The sequence below is a fragment of the Euprymna scolopes genome, chromosome 39 (assembly GCF_053919585.1).
Source record: "Euprymna scolopes isolate OS-2025 chromosome 39, ASM5391958v1, whole genome shotgun sequence".
NCBI classification, from domain to species: domain Eukaryota; kingdom Metazoa; phylum Mollusca; class Cephalopoda; order Sepiida; family Sepiolidae; genus Euprymna; species Euprymna scolopes.
The window spans coordinates 34,994,112-35,014,003 of record NC_136520.1 but is presented as its reverse complement, the minus strand read 5'-3'; the positions used below and the strand labels follow the sequence as shown (position 1 = coordinate 35,014,003).

At 31.9% G+C, this 19,892-nt stretch overlaps 1 protein-coding gene and 1 non-coding gene across 2 annotated transcripts; one reads left to right on the top strand and one right to left on the bottom strand.

Moving 5' to 3' along the window:
• Positions 1-5,138: 5,138 nt before the first annotated feature.
• Positions 5,139-6,723, top strand: LOC145263944 (histone H2B-like). Its single transcript, XM_080121016.1, has one exon. The coding sequence runs from the start codon at positions 5,359-5,361 to the stop codon at positions 5,923-5,925; it is 567 nt and encodes a 188-aa protein (XP_079977142.1). The 5' UTR covers positions 5,139-5,358; the 3' UTR covers positions 5,926-6,723.
• A 7,452-nt stretch (positions 6,724-14,175) lies between these two features.
• Trnac-gca (transfer RNA cysteine (anticodon GCA)) lies at positions 14,176-14,247 on the bottom strand. Its single transcript has one exon. It is a non-coding gene; the product is annotated as a tRNA-Cys (tRNA).
• Between the last annotated feature and the right edge of the window lie 5,645 nt (positions 14,248-19,892).

Genomic DNA, 19,892 nt, shown 5'->3' with positions numbered 1-19,892 from the left:
AAGGAGATATAATATTTTATGTATCGATTTTCAGTATTTACTTCATGAGTAGAGCTAGGTAGTAAATTATATATATATATTAGGGATGTACCGATTATCAAATTGGCCGATTACAGATTAATCGGCATTCGATAATCAGCTGGTTACCGATTAATCGGTCGATTAATAGGTTTTCTAATACCGATTTTCAGCAAATTTTGTTGCCATAAATGATACTTATATTAATTATATTATAAACGAAGATAAGTTTTGCTTGCCAGTGAAAATTTATTGAAGAAAATTATTACTTCATCTTTCAGTTTTAATGTTGAGGGAGTATACAGTAAATTGAGATGATGTGCAAACAGAAAATAAATCATTCTTCATCAATCATACTCTTGTTCCTCATTTTTTGGACTGTTGTTTCCATTACGTACATATTTTTTATTTTTCTGGTTTATTTAGATAATGTATCTTTTATTGAGATACATTACTAATTTGATATCAGACATATGTAATTTCAATATGTAAAAAATTAATTAAATATTGACAATGACCATTACCTATTATCACAACCAGTTTCTGCTGGAAGTATTTTGATGCCAATCCCAAGAATAAGAATACATCTGTCTGCAAGTTATGTCATTCTATTGCATCAAAGAATGGCAAATCAGTAAAAACTTTTACTACGACTAATATGTTTTTTTTTTTTACACAGTGATCACCACTTATCAAGGCCTGGAAGCCACTCAGGGATAAGGGTTATTGCAAGTACATTACGTTAGTGTGGAGATTTGATGTAGTGTTTACTTAAGGGGGTGGTTCATTAGGAATTTGTTAACATTGGACTTGAACACATCCAAGTTGTAGTCCGGTGGGAAGCAGGCAGACGGAACAGAGTTCCACAGGCGTGCAGTTCTAAGAAAGAAGCTTTGTTCATGGAATCCACGTTTTGATTTAGGCACAGATAAAGAGTGGGGGAAATTTTTCACAGTGGATTCGGCTAGACGGGTGTTTTTCGTGAAAGATTGACAAGGGGGGATCAGAGATATGTTAAACCATCTTAGAAATGTATAAGCAAAAGTTGCAGATAAGAAACAGAAGCACAATGAATATTCGGGGACAGACATTCCAGGAACAAGTGGCAGCAACTATGAGTGTCCAGCGAAACACCAAACTACCATAGAATCAATATTGGCCCAAAAGAAAGTTTAGAATACTAATGATCACAAGTCACAAGAGATCCATTATCTGAGAAGAGAAATGATTGCTGTTGATATTTAACTATATTCTGTAACATCTGGCATTGGGTTTAATAGAATTATTGTAAAACTTCGTTCAAATTACCACATTCCATCAAAAAATTACTTCACTGCAAATTAATTTTCAGTATATTAATAAAAGTAAAACAAAAATTCAACTGTCTGTTGCTGAAATTAGCAGCATTTTATGAACTACAGACATTTGGACAGCTACAACAGATGATGCTTCCTTTCTGAGTTTGACAGGTCATTGGCTTTCAAATAACTTTAAACAGTGCAGAGCTGTGTTAGAGTTGTTCCATTTCCGGCTACATAAACAGGTGCGAGAATAAATATAAAATCTTCAATAAAGTTTTCTTAGTCTTGCAGGATTCAGTAACAAATATGGTTGCTGGTGTCAGGGAATGTGATTTAGAATAACTATCATACATTGTAACTCAGGCTATGAAGACAACCATTACATCTAACAGAAATAGAGTTTCTCACTATAATCGTTTTCTATTAGTAATTCGTAAATTGACTGAAATTGTCCAAATTTAACTTAGTAACAGCCAAATTAGACGTATTTAAATACTAGATGATGTAAAAACCAATTCCATATAAGTAAGACAAGGAGAAAGAAGAGAAAGTAAAAACCACTTGAAATAATTATAAACTTTTATTTAAAGAGGGAAAAATAAATTGCAAAGTGGGGGGTAATAATAAAGTCTGAAGTTCACCTTTTAACCGTATAAAAGACACGCAGTTAATCAACTGAGAACCACATCAGTCTATATAAGAGCATATATGATATCAACGGATACACACTAGTTAAAGCAATAAAGGGAATATTCTGTTGTCATAGCCCTAGTAATAATAAATACGAAATCTGCATGAATTGAAATATATTTAAGCATCTGGGCCATAAGCCCAGCAAGGTTGCCTCTTCCGCTAGTTTTTTTTTTTTTTTTTTTTTTTTGGTGCTAGTGCACTTACTGATCCGCGCTATTTTTTTTAAATCGTATTTCCAAGTTTAATTAAAGTTGTTTGTTTTTTTATTATTCAATTGTAAGATTAAAGTATAGAATAGGTACAAAACGCGCTCCCCTCCCCATGTTAAGAATGACTTTTTAAATAACGTTATTATTTCGAGTATATAATGTCCGAATTTAACTTAGTAACAGCCAAATTAGACGTATTTAAATACTAGAACCTATAAAAACCAATTCCATATAACCATTTACAAGTAAGACAAGGAGAAAGAAGATGAAGTGAAAACCACTTGAAATAATTATAAACTTTTATTTAAAGAGGGAAAATAAATTGAAAAGGGAGGGAGAGAGAAATAATAATAAAGTCTGAAGTTCACCTTTTAACCGTATAAAAGACTGTATTTTGAATGTTCCCTTTTGGCGAACCTTAAAGGTTCTAGTAACAGTTCAGGAGACAGAAAGAATAGAATTGAAAGATATGATAACAATGTGCCATAGATGGCAAATGGTGGCTTTTTAAAGTTATAGGATATTCTCGAGCATTGCCCAGGTATCTTTTTACTTTAATTTTTGTTTCGTCAATTTTTATTATTAAAATAAAATGTACATTTTCAACGGTGGACCTGAAGCAGAATGCCTCCTCCCTATATGTTTTTACTTTCGTCTTTTTTTTTCAGCGGATTATTATCGAATGGACACTAGTTTGGCCTTTTTTTTAAATTTCGGCCGCTCCACCGCCCCTTCCCCAATGTAAACAGATTTTTTTGTGAAATACTAAATGGTATTCTACTCGGTAAATGACGGCGTGTTACTTACGGAAAAACGGTTAATTAAACTGCAGAAGCACCTGTTAAACTACACAAATTCTTTAATTGAATACCCTCCAAAAAAAAAAACCCCGAAAAACATCACCTGTTAAATTACACAAGTTCTATAATTGATTACTCCCCTCCCCTTAAAAAAAAAGAACGAACGAAAAACATAAATATATGTTTTGTAAACTCGTGAAAACTTTTTTGAGATCAATTAAAAGGATTAAAAACTACATAACACACACACACACACACACACACACACACACACACACACACAAAATCAACCACATTTTTAAAAATTTTGTTTTTTCAAAATGTTCGTTAAAGATTCCTCCACGATATGATTAGTCACTTCATTACGCGAGTGCGCACGCAAACGTATCATGTAAGAAAACACTACTGAAGGCGGTGAAATGACGTAAAATAGTTCCAGGGTTCAGGGGCTCATACCATGCAAACGGTAAATTTGCAACGGGTTTTATTATCAGATTCGTTGTCAGTGACCTCAAATACCCCTGAAAAAACGGTGTTTTGTAGCGCAAGGTAACATTTAGCTAAAAATGAAAACTATAATTACTTTTGTTAACACACACGCTATCTTATTAATATATAGATAGTTATGCACTTATGTTACCGTGCTGAAATAATGTTATTTAGAAAGCCATTCTTAACGTTGTTGTTTTAATCTCTAGTTATAAAATTCCAACACTTTCAATATATGAGGATTTATCAAGAATTTAAAACCCGGTTTAAATGGTTTCCTACCTTACAACTTAAATACTTCCAAATTCTTTTCAAATTTTTAATGGTCACGAAGCACTCAATTCATTTATTTTTTTCGATTGTTAACAACAGATTAAAATAGCTTATTTGTTTTGATGCGATGTGGAGGTTTTAATTTTGTAATTATTTTTTTTATGTAGTAGAGATTTAGAAGGCTATCACAATGCGAGGAATGAGATATAGTCGGTGTTGGTGAGAGAAGACGAAAACAAGTGGCGATTTACAAATCAATAAGTACATACATAAATGTCTATATATATATATATATATATATATATATATATATATATATATATATATATATATTCAGTTGTATTAAATACAAATGTCTTACTTGTTATGTCTGTGACAATATCCATAATATATATTTTTATTTAATTAATAGTTTTTTTTTTAATTTTTGTTTGGCAGTTTTTAATTTCTACTCTGTCTGTCTGTCTGTCTGTCTGTCTGTCTGTCTGTCTCTCTCTCTCTCTCTCTCTCTCTCTCTCTCTCTCTCTCTCTCTCTGGTTATCCTCAAATTTCGCGTGTCTTTGTTTACTTTTGTTTTTTGCTGATCGTTTCTGCTTCACGATGAATGTCCTGGGAAAGTCCCTTCTGATTAACGTTGGCCAGTTAAAAAATATTCTGTTATTCTAAAAAAATAAATAAATAAATAAATAAATAAACAAAAATAAAACAAGTTCATTTGCTTATTTTAAAACTAGTAAGCATTAACCAAAAAAGGGACTTTTCCAGGGCATTCATCGTTAAGATGATCGATCAGCAGAAAACGAAAGTAAACACAAATACGCGGAACTTGAAATGCATTGTGGTGGATTTAATTTCGTAATTATTTTTTTATTAGGATTGCGAAATTAAATCCACCACAATGCATTTCATTTATAAGTGTATGTGTATATTTATAATTGAAATAAAATTGCATTTATATACAATGAAATGAATTTTTTAAAAAGTCATATTTAAAAAAAATGCATTCCCTTTGTTCGTTCAAACAAATAAGCTATTTTAATCTTTTGGTAATAATTGAAACTATATATTAATTCAGTTCTCGTCGTCGCCCGGCAAAACAAAACAAAACACGCACACAAATAAGATTGTTTAACAATTCTGGATTCGCTACGGAAAAAAAAGTCATATAAAAAAGAAGAAAGAAAAATAACTTCAGCCAATCAGAAAACAGTATAACACATTTAAAAAGAGAGAGAGAGAGAGAGAGAGAGAGAGAGAGAGAGAGAGAGAGAGAGAGAGAGAGAGAATGAAAAACATGAGTTTCAAATAACATGCAGTTTCACTGTAACCGTCATTTACGTTTAAATCTCCGTAAAGTAATACCTGCCCTCCTCCTCTTCCTCCCTTCTAAACCTTAAGTAGAAGTTGCAAGTGCTTCAACGGTCAGTTGTTGTATTTCCTGGGTTGTTGATATTAAGAAAATAAATGAACCAATCGCAGAGCACCGACCCAAGTGCGAGTCGATTTGATTCTCCCTATCCGTTATTTCCTCTTCCACACTTATTCAGTTATCATTTGACCAGCTAACACGCAACTATGCAGTTCGCCAACAACTTAAACACTTTGTTTTCCGGGGGCATTCTTTCCTGGATTAATAACATGAGATCCAGGAGTTTGTCGCCTCGTTCAACAGCAGCAATAACACGGAACAACGCCGCTACTCCGTCGTCGGTCTCTACTTCTCGTTTAATCGAAGTCCATCGGAGAAGATCTTTACCCGGACCCGGGCCCGTACGAGCACCAACGAAGAAAGCTTCCCCTAAAAAAAATAACAGCGACCCTGGCCCGAAGAAAAACAAAAGGACGAAGAAGAGGAAAGAAAGTTATTCAAGTTACATATATAAAGTCATGAAACAAGTTCATCCCGACGCTGGTATTTCCAATCGAGCTATGTCCGTCATGAATAGTTTCATGGGCGATTTGTTTGAAAGGATCGCGACCGAGGCGAGCCGTTTGGCCCATAAAAGCAGACGATCAACCATCACCAGCCGCGAGGTGCAGTCGGCCGTCATCGTCCTGTTGCCTGGAGAATTGGCCAAACATGCCGTTTCTGAGGGTAACAAGGCCGTCGCAAATTTCGCAAAAACCCGCAAAATTCTTTAAAAAAAAAAAAAAAAGAAGAAGAAGAAACTGCCGATTTTTTTTTTTGTTTTTTTTCTAAATCATAAAAAGGTCCTTTTAAGGACCATTAATTATTCATGAAAGTTTTTCTCATTACTGTTTTATTTGTGATTTTTTCAAGCCAATTTTATTTTGTCAGGGTTACAGATGTAGCGATCGAAGATCGATAACTGATTAGGTTTACGGACCACCATGCTATTTTTTTAGACAGAATTTTCAAGTTCAATTCAATTCTTGGTGCTAGTGCAGAGAGTGATCCGCGCTATTTTTAAAATCGTATTTCCAAGTTTAATTAAAGTTTTATGATATATTTTTTTATTTAATTGTAAGGTTGAAGTATAGAATAGGTACAAAACACCCTCCCCTCCCCATGGTAAGAATGGCTTTTTAAATAATAACGTTATTATTTACGTCCGGATCACTCTCTGCACTAGTACCCAATTTTTATAGTATACTTTTTGTTTATCACAGTGTTAGGTGAAAGTACAGAATATTTAACAACCTGCGCCCCTCCCCATTTTAAGAATGGTTTTGTAAATAATAACGTTATTAGGTGCTTATGCACTTATGTTACCGGGCTATTTTTAAAAATAGTATTTTCAAGTTAAATTCAAGTTTTACGATATCTGTTTTTTAAATTGCTAGTAGAAAATAGAGAATAGTTACAAAACACCCTCCCTTCCGCATGTTAAGAATGGCTTTCTAAATAATAACATTATTATTTCAGCACAGTAACATAATTGTGTCACGTTTACATCTTTTTTCTTCCAAGTGACTGTCGTTTAATTGTTATGACTATGGCTATGACCACAGCATATTCTTTTCCTTGTTTTGATTCTCAGGTATATATCCATTGATATCTTATACAGGGTGACCCCCCCCCAAAAAAAAACAGAGGTCATTCAATTGTTTTTGTGAACATTTTATAGTCAACGGAGAAAATAGGTCAAAGACCCTAGTGTTTTGATGTGATGTTTTGATTATAATAAACTAGTTATGACCAAAGTTTCATTTCATTCGGATAAAACACGGGGCCTAATTAGAGTTGGGGCCCGTTTTTTTTGGTGGGGGGAGGGGGATCACCCTGTATGTTTTTATGTAGAGTGATGTACTGATGTATGTGGTTCTCGGTTGATTAATTGTGTCTGTGTCGGATATATACTCGAGAATCAAAACAAAAATGCTGTTGTCATAGCCCTAATTATGACCTACCATTTCTTGTAATAAAAATTTTTTACCAAGAATTCTTTATAAGTTTTGGTTTCGGTTTCGATTATAACTGATGGCAATCAAGTTATCCATTTTTTTTTTTTTTTTTTTTAATAATTTTACCAAGAATTCAGAAGTTTAGATTTCGGTTTCGATTATAGCCGAAAGAACTCAAGTTATATATATGTACATAAATTCTTGGTAATTTTTTTACCCGATTTCTATCTTAACATTTTCTTTTAAAATAACGACTTTTAAAGGTTTTCGAGTATGCTGAAAACGAATATCGCATTTAAATTTTCGCAAATAAGTAGTTTTCCGGATATTAAGCAATGTAATTCCTTATGTTAAAAGTGGTAGTCATTGTTATACGCGCAAGCGCGCATAATTTTTGGTGCTTCTATAAATTTGCGTGGCTTTCGTGTTTGATGACATTTTAACTTTTTTCGGTGCTTGTTATAGACTCGACGGATCGATTTTTAAAAAGATCTTGTTTTTAAGCAAAAAGAAAATCACTTACTTAATTGTCATGTCGAAAATAGTAATATATCCAAAAATTACGAAAATTCGTCGAGTAGAAAATTATTTGCAGTTAAAAGTAATTTTTACGGAAAATCGGAGAAAATTGCATTTTCCCCTAGATGTAAGCACCGTGAAGATTACGAATACAGGGGTACATACTTATTTCCCTTTTCGACACTTTAATGGCTGGCGTACTGTTTTAGACCATAGCGGTAGAAATTTTTGTTTTACACAATAACAGTTGATCTATTCAATGAATTTTCATAATTTTTAGATATATTACTATTTTCGACATGACAAGTAAGTACTGTTGTTTTTGCTTAAAACCACATATTTAAAAAAATCAATATGTCAACTCTATCATAACAAGCACCGTTGGGGTTTATGCACTTTTGTTACCATGCTATTTTTTTAAATAGTATTTTCAAGTTAAATTCAAGTTTTACGATATCTTTTATATTAAACTAGCAGTTCAGCCCGGCTTTGCTCGGACCCTATGTTCTGTTCTTAACTTCATGTGCATATGTATATATATATACATTAAAAAGTTTAACTCATGTTCAGCTAACCTACATCTAAAATTTTAAGTGTTTAGACACAAATTGGTGGAGGAGTTTGGTAGAGTATGCAAAGGTCAACTTTTTCAACTTTGACCTTTTGGCAGCCAAATTTTCACCCCCAAAATTGATTAAAATTCTTGCTGCATGTCTGAATACCCGTTATGTATAAATTTCAAATGTTTAGATCCAAAATTGGCTGAGTAGTTTGCTAGACACCGCAAAGGTAAAATCTTTTGAACTTTGACCCCTTGGTAGCTTAAATTTTTGACCCAAACCGATTAAAAGGCTTGTCCTATCTCTGAATACCCTTTATGTAAAATTTCAAATGTTTAGACCAGAAATTGACTGAGTACTTTGGTAGAGACCGCAGAAGTCAATTTCTTTTTTAATTTGACCCCTTAACATTTATTTTTTGGGCTCAAATCAAATTAAAAGGTTTGATTTATGTCTAAGTAACCTACATCTAAAATTTCAAGTGTTTAGACCCCAAATTGGCAGAGGAGGTTGGTAGAGTTTTCAAAGGTCAAATCGTTGAACTTTAACCTCTTGACATTCCCAAATCTCAATATCCCTTATGTCAAATCTCTAGTCCGTAGACTGAAAATTGACAGAGTTATTTGGTAGTCACACACACAGAAAGACACACACAGAGACATTTTTTACTTATATATATATTTAAAAATTGTTACATAGTTCAGACATGTATCATAGTTTCATTGCTTTCACATTTGCAATCTAGCACTTTATTGATTTCATTTCAACACATTCCAACATCCTCTCTATCTATCTATCTATCTATCTATCTATCTATATATATATATATATATATATATATATATATGAATGGAAATGTATAAAAAAGAATACGAAAAGTATAAAAGCTTATAACTTTTCTTTATTCGTTTTCAATTGGTGACGTTCATGAATACAAAATAATATTATGGAAAAAAATTTAAAAACTTCTTTTACACATACATAATTTTCGACCGATTCTTCAGTCTTCATCTCTCTCTCTCTCTCTCTCTCTCTCTCTATATATATATATATATATATATATATATATATATATATATATATATATATATATATATATAAAACTCAAATGACCTTGTAACGATATATGTAACCCACTTTCCGGTTTACGACATCCGGTTGCGCATACGCGCATGACCTGCGCACTGAAATATTAACGTTATTATTTCGAAATTATTATTTAACATGGGAAGAGTAGGGTTTAAAATAACTTAAACGTAAAACAGAAATGAACGATGTAAAAAAAAAAAAAAAGAGCAGATATATCAAAATTTGAATTTAACTATAATAAGTATTATGGTATCTGTTCAGTGCACATTTACCTATAAGTATGGCCAACCACTTATAATTCAGTAACTGTAAATATTTTTTTTCAAAAATAATCAATTATAATAAACAGAACGACTCATAGAAATCTATCTATATTCTTTTTTTCATTTTAATATACTTTCATAGAAATGTTTCTGTTATGTCAAAAAAAAAACTATTTTCTTTACGTCACAAGTGTCACGCTCATATATGAATTCGATAGCTAATATAACATACTGACCCAACGGGTCACGGGTAGTCTAGTATGTATATATATATATATATATATATATATATATATATATATATATAAGCCTGACGAATTCTCACAAGAACAAAAAACGGAATATTCTGTGTAGCTTAATTGCCATATATATTTTTATAACACTACCCAGCTATACCTATGTATTGAGTACTATTGAGGTAAATACTGAAATTTACACATAAAATTATATTTTCGTATATTAATTTAATTAATTCATGTGATTAAATGAAGCAGTCATATATATATATAAACAAGTAGTTAATAAAACATGTTAAAAAATACTTTGAAAAATAGTTAAAAACATATTTAAAAAAGGAAACACAAAATAAGTGGATAATCCTTAATCTGAGGAATTTCGAAGAAATATCTTTCCTCTCGTTAGAAGGTAGGAATTAGCAAAATGCGGGATCGGATTTTGCTTGCAAATGTATTTAATGAAACTACAAGTAAGTCATAGATTTTACTTGGTAACAAATAGTGAAGCAGAGGGAATACGGTGAAGAAAAAGGTGATTTCACATGAATGGATAGTCTGGTGAAGGGTAAAATATCCAATAACGGTAAAATCCAAAAAAGTTGATTAAATTTCCATTTCCACAATTAAAATCCAAGGTAATCGCGTAATTGGAAGATGGTCCAAAGTAATCCAAAAGGCAGAAATCTGTGGAATAATTCACAAATGGGTATAAGGAAAAAGGGAATAAGTTCAAATAATAATATTAAAAGAAAGATAAGTTGTGCATAGAAAAAAGAAATGGAAGAATTTAAAACATGACTGTCAAGGCTGGGCTGATTTAAGACAATATATATATATAACTACTTCATTTACTCACATAAAATTAATATACGAAAGTATAGATTTATGCGTAAACTTTAATATTTACTTCAAAACGTAGGTAGAGCTAGTTAGTAATTTATAAAATATATATGGCGATTAAGCTACACTGAATATTCGGCGTTTCATTCACTCTAGGATTCCTAAGGCTTATGCGTGAATTCTGTGGTTGTTTATCGTTTTTATATGGTCCTCTTCTATTGAGGATTTAGTTAGCCAATCAGCTTTCTAGTATCCACCGCGCCCCTTCCTATCAGCCAATGGGCATGCATTTTATCGGACAAAGGATCTGTTTTAAAACTAGGCTAGTGTTTTTTTTAATTTTTTTATTGTTAATTTATATATATATACATGTGTACATACATATATGCACATATATATACATATATACACATACATACATATATTTGTGATCGTTTATGTATATTCATGTTTATTTAATTTATTTATTTGTTTATTTTGTATTGTTTTTGTTAGTTTGAAAACTATTTTGTATCGCTATCCTAGAGTAAGTTTTATTTTGTGAACACAGTTATTTGCTATTTCTCTTCTACAATTTAATAGGTGTTGGGGTTCTTTAAAGTACAGGATAGCAAATTTTTCATGAAGGCAGAATCTACATGGGTCGTCTAATTTAGAGATGATAATTAAAGCACATAATAACAAAATACTAAATAAAAAAAATGTAAACAACAACAAAATAAACAATAAAAAAGTAAACACCATGACAAAAATAAAACTAACACTAGCAGAAATAATAATAATAATAATAATAATAATAATAATAATAATAAACCAACCCCGGACAAGAACAACCATACTAGAAATAAAAATACTAATAACGAACAAGATAAATGCAACTGTAGACACCGCACACTTTGCCCAGTTCAAAATAAATGTCTAACTAAAAGCGTAGTTTATCAGGCAACAATATTTGCGAAAGAAAACCCAAATAACAAGAAATATTACGTAGGCATGACTTCCTTAGATTTCAAAACCCGATACTATGACCACAAAAGTACATTCAACAATAAAAAACACTGTATAAAAACAACACTAGCGAATAAATACTGGGAACTCAAAGAAAGCGGACATTCGCCGGTAGTTGAATGGAAAATAATAAGACCAGCTACCACGTGTAGGCATCTAGACGACCCATGTAGATTCTGCCTTCATGAAAAATTTACTATCCTGTACTTTAAAGAACCCCAACACCTATTAAATTGTAGAAGAGAAATAGCAAATAACTGTGTTCACAAAATAAAACTTACTCTAGGATAGCGATACAAAATAATTTTCAAACTAACAAAAACAATACAAAACAAACATCTCTCCCACTCCGAGCCTATCCTTGTTTTATCGTTATTTCCATGGCAGGTGCTCGTCTGAACTCCAATCTCTGGTCCACCCTCGCCAATCTTTCACGAAAAACACTCGTCTAGCCGAATCCACTGTGAAAAATTTCCCCCACTCTTTATCTGTGCCTAAATCGAAACGTGGATTCCATGAACAAAGCTTCTTTCTTAGAATTGCACGCCTGTGGAACTGGAACTCTGTTCCGTCTGCCTGCTTCCCACCTGACTACAACTTGGATGTGTTCAAGTCCAACGTTAACAAATTCCTAATGAACCGCCCCCTTAAGTAAACACTTCATCAAATCTCCACACTAACGTAATGTACTTGCAATAACCCTTATCCCTAAGTGGCTTCCGGGCCTTGATAAGTGGTGACCACCGTGTAAAAAACAAAACAAAAAAAAACCTGTGTGTGTGTGTGTGTGTGTGTGTGTGTGTGTGTGTGTGTGTGTGTGTGTGCATAAACTCCTCAGTGTAGCTAGACTGACAGGTGTTTTAAAATACCGCAGCACTATCAGAATTTTTGTAGGAATTTTTGACACCCCTAACACGAAACTGCGAATACAATATAAAAATCTCGTAATTTCTCTGTTAAAAGTGGGTTATTTATTTTCTTTATGGATTATACTTCCAAAATAAACTATTACAGTTGTTTTAAAAGTAATAAAAATATTTTTATTTTTTTTTTAAAACAGTAATGAATTTTCCGAACTCAATATTTTTCAATTTTTAAACTCAATATTTTTAAATTTTTAAATTTTAAAAATCTATCAAAATTTTTCTATTGATTCTATTTTTACGATATTTTCAGGGTCAATGTGAAATTTTATGTTCTTTCCAATAAACCGAATATAATATTTTAGACAAACGTTTTTTTTTTTTTATTCACGGTCCCCCCCCCCATCCCAATTGTTAAGTGTCTATTACAAAGTAAATACTTAATTTCGACCCGGATAAGTACATAATTATTTACTCACAAATTGAAGAGAAAAGGTCAATACATAATATATTCAAATTTAAAAAAAAACGGACATCGTGTTCTTGTAGAATTTTACCTGTAAAGTTTGAAGTTTAAAACCTTTTTTTAAACCACGTTATTTGTTTTTTCTTTTTTCTTTTTTTTTTTTTAATGGAACCTTGGTCCTTGCTCCTTTAATTGAAAAAAAAATTAGGGCTTGAATTACATTTTTCGAGGAGTTATAAGCTTGGAAAGACAGGGGGTCGAATAATTCACGCCTCCAATTTTGTAAATGTCTAATAATAATTAATTTCGACTCGGATAAGTACATAATTATTTACTCACAAATTGAAGAGAAAAGGTCAATACATAATATATTCAAATTTAAAAAAAAACGGACATCGTGTTCTCGTCGAATTTTACCTGTAAAGTCCGAAGTTTAAAACCTTTTTTAAAAAAAAACACGTTTTTTTTTTTTTTTTTTTTTTTTTTTTTTTTAATGAAATCTTGGTCCTTGCTCCTTTAATTGAAAAAAAAAATTAGGGCTTGAATTGCATTTTTCGAGGAGTTATAAGCTTGGAAAGATGGGGTGGAATTATTCGCTATTTTCACAAAAAATTCTGATACTGCTACCGCACCATTGCACCAACCTCCTCGCCCACGCTCCATAATGTAAACAGAATGTTTGTGAAATATTAAACGGTTCTTCTGCTCGGTTAATGTCGACGTGTTACTTTTGGAAAACAGTTTATTAAACTGCAGAAGCACTTGTTAAAAACTATACAAGTTCTATAATTGAATACCTCTCCCAAAAAAAGAACGAAAAACATAAAAGTATGTAAACCGGCGGTTTACATACTTTTACTAAACCGCTTGTGCAAACTTACTGACAGCATTATTAACGTCCTAAATTATGAGATGAAAAAAAAATGAATGAATCTCTTAGTAAAAGACAGTTGTCTCCCTCAGACCAATGACAAATTGTAAAACAGCGCCCTCTATCCTTCATCTAGGAAACAAACATCACACAAAACAAACAGCACGTACGTACACACAGTCATTATAGTTTTATATAGTAAACCTGTTTGTATGTGTGTGTGTGTGCGCGCGCACGCACGCGGTTGCTCGTGCGGAATTCAATTATGCTTCATTTATAATCAAAAAAATAAAAAAATTACTTTACAAGGAAGGGGACACCCGGGATTGAACCGGGGACCTCTCGATCTGCAGTCGAATGCTCTACCACTGAGCTATATCCCCATCACGTAAATAGCTGGCTAGAGATTCCGATATAATCTGTTATATATTTTTCTGTGATGAAAAACAAGCTTATTTCATTTAATTAGCAGTCTTATATATTTTGAAAGAATCTATTTATAGTTTGAAATATTTTTAGGCAAGCTATTTAAGAATTAGCTAAAAATTTAATTCGTTTTAATTCAACTAAAATAGAATAAGAATAATGTTTAATGTTTAAGAACCCGATGCTTAAACGTCAATCTCGGGTGTAGCCTGTCGCCATAACAAAAACAGCTGTTATTTTGCGTACATTTAAAAGATTCCAAGAAAAGATAATTCTGTAATCACTTTTTCATGTAGCTTCTTATTATGTCCCTTGTTTCCTCACAGCGGCACAAATTGGTAATTTTCCTTTGTTTACAAAGCCATTTGACGGAAATGACGTCCGACATATTTTTAGCCATGGATGACCAAAACCGTATAGAATTAACCTTTTTTTATTATTATTATTTAAGAGTTTTATTCAAGCAGTCGTTATTTGAACTTAATGGGCGTTATTTTTATACATTTATTAACTGTTTTATTCTTTTTATCAAACAAAAATAGAACTTTTAAAATGGACTGTTTTCCAAACATCGAAATTTTAAAATCAAAGTTAGTTTTATTGAAAAAAAAAAAAAACTTTTCAAGATATTTTTTTTCTCCATTTATCACTTTGAAATTTTATTCAGCAATTTAATTAAACCAATTTATAATAAAAAAAAAATACCAAATTTTTTTTTTGAAATGAGATTTTTGGGTAATCGTGAAGAAAGAGAGAGCCTGTTTCCTCCGTTTGACTATAGGTGGCGTTACTGTCTGTCCACCCAGTTACGGAAGCACAAACTTTATATAATGGCACCCTTGAAATAAAAATAAATGTTTTTGTTATATTTTAATTTTAAACATGTTCTTTTTTTTTTCAAACATGTTTTTTTTTTGTTTTTTCAAACATATTTAAGTTTTATATTTCCAAACATTTACGTGTAACAACAACGCTTGTTTATTTCAAACATTTACGTTTTTTTTTGTTTTTGTTTTTACGTTTTTTGTTTGTTTTGTTTTTTTTTTTTTTTGCAAGCATAAACAAAATATTTTTGAAATATTTTTCTTTTTGAAAAGTTTGCTTATGCACTTATTGTACCGCGCTATTTTTTAATAGTAGTTTCAAGCAAGATTCAGGTTTTACAATATCCTTTTACAAATATAAATACTCGCGGAAAAGGTAAAATAAGTGAAGAAAAATCAAGAAAGAAGGGGGGGGGGTCAATAATATAAAAAAAGATAAAAGAAAAAAACGTTGATTTTTTTTTTTATTAAAAGAACGTAAAAAATACTCGCGGAAAAACGGTTGTATCCATAAATATGTTTAAAAGAAAAATATAGCAAAAACACTTAGTTTATGCTTGCAAAAAAAAAAAACGTAAATGTTTGAAAATAAACCAGCAACAAAACGTAAATGTTTGGAAAAAATAAAACTTAAATATGTTTGCAAAAAAAAAAAAAAAAATGTTTAAAATTAAAATATAACAAAAACATTTTTTTTATTTCAAGGGTGCCATTATATACATTTTGTGCTTCCGTAACTGGGTGGACAGACAGTAACGCCACCTATAGTTAAACGCAGGAAACAGGCTCTCTCTTTCTTCACGATTACCGATTTTTGTAACGAGATTTTTTCTAACGGGACTTTTTCTTTAAAGACATTTTAAAATCTTATGTTATAAAAGATCAATAAAGTCTATTTTTTTATGTATACAGAAATTTGTTAAAAAGTTCAAATGAACAAAGATAATTATTTGGGGTATTGGATACGGGTTTTTAATGATGTTTGATTATAAATACATGAAAAATGTAAAAAAAAAAAAAATAACTTTTCGTTAAATATATTTATTAAAAATTATTACAAAATGTCTATAAAGTCTACTTTTTATGTATGTTTGAAAAGTTTAAATAAAGTTTATAACGTAATTGAAAAAAAAAAGTTTTTTTTTAATAAAACTAACTTTAATTTCAAAATTTCGATATCGACGTTTACCTAACCTTTATTATAAAAGTTAGGTAACCGTTCATAAACATATTAATGGGGGAAAACAGTTCATAAATCTAAAAATAAAAAAAAAGTCCATTAAGTTCAAATAAAGACTGTTTAAGTAAAACTTAAAAAAAAAAAAAAAAAAAATTAATTCTATACAGTTTCGAATCATGTCGGACGTCACTTCCGCCAAATGGCTTTGTAAACAAATATAACCCACAAATTTGCTTTTAAAGCAGGTCTGTCTACTGAAAAGTGACGTCATGCACGTGGTACAAGCAAACACGATCACTCGCGCAATCAGACTGTCGATAATGAATGAGACCTAAAAAAAAAAAAAAAAAAGCACTAGGAAACTTGGTACTCTTGCATAATTTGATCCGAATTCTCGTGAACTCCTGTCAAGCATGGATCGGGCGAAACCGGCAATTGTCGGTGTCAGCCGAGCGTCGTAACAGACGCAGACTAATGAAAAAAAACAAACAAAACAAACCGGGTAAAAATGCAAATAATAATAATAATAATAATAATAAAACAAAAAAAAAACTACCTTGAAAAATGAAAATATGTTTATTCCATTTTAGTATTTAATCTTTTTCTTTTTCTTTTTTTTTTTGGCAAAATGTTTATCAACAGAAAGTTTTTTTTTTTTTTTATTCAAGAAAAGATTTTTTAACCGTATAATTGTTAGGTGTTAATTGTCAAGTTTTTTTGTTTTGTTTTCCTTTCTTTTTTGTATCTGCATTTTTTTTTCTCGTTTTTTTTTTTATTTTCAAGACTTGTTGTTCAGTCAAATTCTTTTGCTGGCACTGTCCATTTGTACATCTCCAGGAGAAACCATCCTTTACACACGATCTTTTTTAAAGTAAACATTTGTGTTTACAATTGTTGCACGTCATTTTTTGGGACAGCAATTTCATCTGGCAATATGAGATTGTCTGCATCGATGTTTTCATTTCTTTTTCTAACATGTATAGATTTATTTTCTTGCCTGTCATTTTTCTGTTTGGCGAGTTTGAAAATATATTTGTCAGCTTTTCTTTTTTTTTTGTTGGTTTAGTCGCTTTCTTCCAATTCGAATGCTGTCTGCTTCCATTTAGATAGCGCTTTTTCATTGGTTAATCAAACTCCTAAAAATTCAATTAAATAATAATAATAATAATAAATAAATAAACTATAAGTAACCAATCAGAAAATAAAAAGTCGCCCCCGCCCCCTTAATATCACCTTAAAAATTACAAAAAGCATAACAGAAAAAAAAATTAAATAAATAAAATAAAAAGTCGAGTTAGCATTTCAACATTTAAACAACGCTCGGCTGACACCAATGATTGCCGGTCTCGTCCGATCCATGCTTAACGGGAATTCACAAGAATTTGGGTCAAATTATGCAAGAATACCGAAAACTTTTAAAATTGCATGATGCTAATAGCGGAGAGGGGACAGAGATTGGTTTACTTATACAAGTGGTACCCCCTTATCTTTTTTTTTAAGGTTTGTGTTTTTTTTTAGCGGATTATTATTAAATGGATACTAATCTACCAGATTATCAAAATAAATAAATAAATAAAAATGAAAAAAAGTTAATATTTAAATAGTTGTATGGGGTACTCAGTTTCTAATACAACGTTCTAATAAATCGATCACCCATGTATTATCCGTGCTTGGGGGATCCTGTCGTACGCTTTTTTGTAGTCGATCCATGCCATGGCTAAATTCTTTTCCTCCTTTTTTCCTCCTTTAGGATCTTTTGATCTATATATAGAAGGTCATGTGTTCCTCTTTTTCCTTTTTGGCATCCTTTCTGCTCTTTGGGGATGAGTCCACGGTTATTTAGGGAGTGGTAGATTTGTTCACTCAGTTGTGCTGTCAATATCTTCTACATAGTTGCTAGGGACGGTTCCTTTCTCCGTGTCCTTCTGTAGCAGTGTAGTTCTACCTTTTGTCATCCAGTCTGGTACGCTTGCTTCCTGTATACATCTTCTCAGGTTTTGGGCTAGTTTTTTGTGTAAGGTTGTGAATTTTTTGAACCAGTATGCATATATCCCACCGTGCCTTGGTGCTCTCCAGTTGGCCATTTTTCCTATGGTTTTCTTTGCTGATTTCATTCGCTGTTCTTTCTTCTATTTGTTGTAACTCTTCTTTCATGTCTTTCAGCCATTGGGCATTTCTATTGTGATCTCGTCGCTCTTTCCATGTATTACTCCAGTAGAGTTTTGTTTCTATCGGATTTGGTTGTTCTGTTTTTGTTTTTCCTCCGTTCACATTTTGGTAGAATTGGCTTTCATTAGTTTCAAATGTTCTGTTTTGTTTGCGTTGTTCAGATTTATATCTATATCGTCTCAATCTCGCTTCTTTTGCTTTTATTTTTTGCTTCAGTTCTTCATGTTTCTTGTTTAGCCTCTCCCTGCCAGTTACATTTCCAATATTCTGTTTTCTTCACATTGCTTTCTTCCTGTTGATCATTTTGGTTTCTTTTTTGTGTTTGTGTATTTGGGTTTCTAGTCTTATTTCTCATCCAGGTTTTGTCGGTCTGCTTGTCCCCGGTTGTTTTTCTGATTTGAGATTCATACTTACCATTTTGGCGTCTGCATAAATGAGGTTGTTTAAGTCTGTGATTGTATTTGTTGGGATGTGTGGGAGGAGCTTGTTAACCTTCTCTGTTTCTGTTTTTAATTTCTTCTGCTCTTGGTTCCTTAATGATGGGAGTTTTGTTTTTTCCTCGTTCATAAACTGTGTTATTTTATTTATTTCATTTGCTTCATTCTCTGTTAGTTCTGTTTCATTGTTCTCGATTTCCACATTTGTAGACTTCATTCTTTGTTGGTCCGCAGCCTTTGGTGTTTTTACTTGTGAGGCTTCAACTTGTGGTGTTTCTCTACGTGCGGTTTCGTTGGGGGATGCTTCTTGTTCAGTTTCATCATTTATTTTTTGCTGAATTTCTGTTAGTTCTAGTTTAGAGAGCCAACCTTTCTTGAGTATCAGTCTTGCTTGGTCCGCAATTCTTTGTTCTGTCATATGGTAGTTACTGGATAGGTCCCATAGTTCTTTCATTCGTTTCCGATAACCTCCATATCTATATTTAGGATGACTTCTATAATAGCATTCCATTACGAGTCTATTCTCTTTTGTTGTCCATTTCTTTCTTCGTTTTTTTTTTTTCATTTTGATGGTTATCATGGCTATGCTGTGTTTGTTCGGTATCATTCTGTTCCCTGAAATAAGAGGTTATACTTACGTGTTCAGCGTCCATGTTATTTGAGTTTCTGAAACTAGAAAGTTGGCCAACATTCGCAGAATGACGACCGGGTCCACCATGCTGGCTACCGATGGAGCACTAGCCGATCATGACACCCAGATCTTTCTTCTGGGTCCCATAGTTTGGATAATTTGTAATTGACATTTTTCATATTTTGGTGTTTGTGGCAGCACTGAGCCCAGAATCATTTTACCTGTGGTTCTGACGCAAGAATAGTGTAAAGCTCCCATGTATATAAGAGGTATTGTGTACTATCACACATACATATGTGCACTATCACACATACATATGTGCACTATCACACATACATATTGTGCACTATCACACATACAT

Coding starts and splice junctions, on each gene's coding strand:
- LOC145263944 (XM_080121016.1), top strand. CDS start 5,359: ATGCAGTTCGCCAACAACTTAAACACTTTGTTTTCCGGGGGCATTCTT.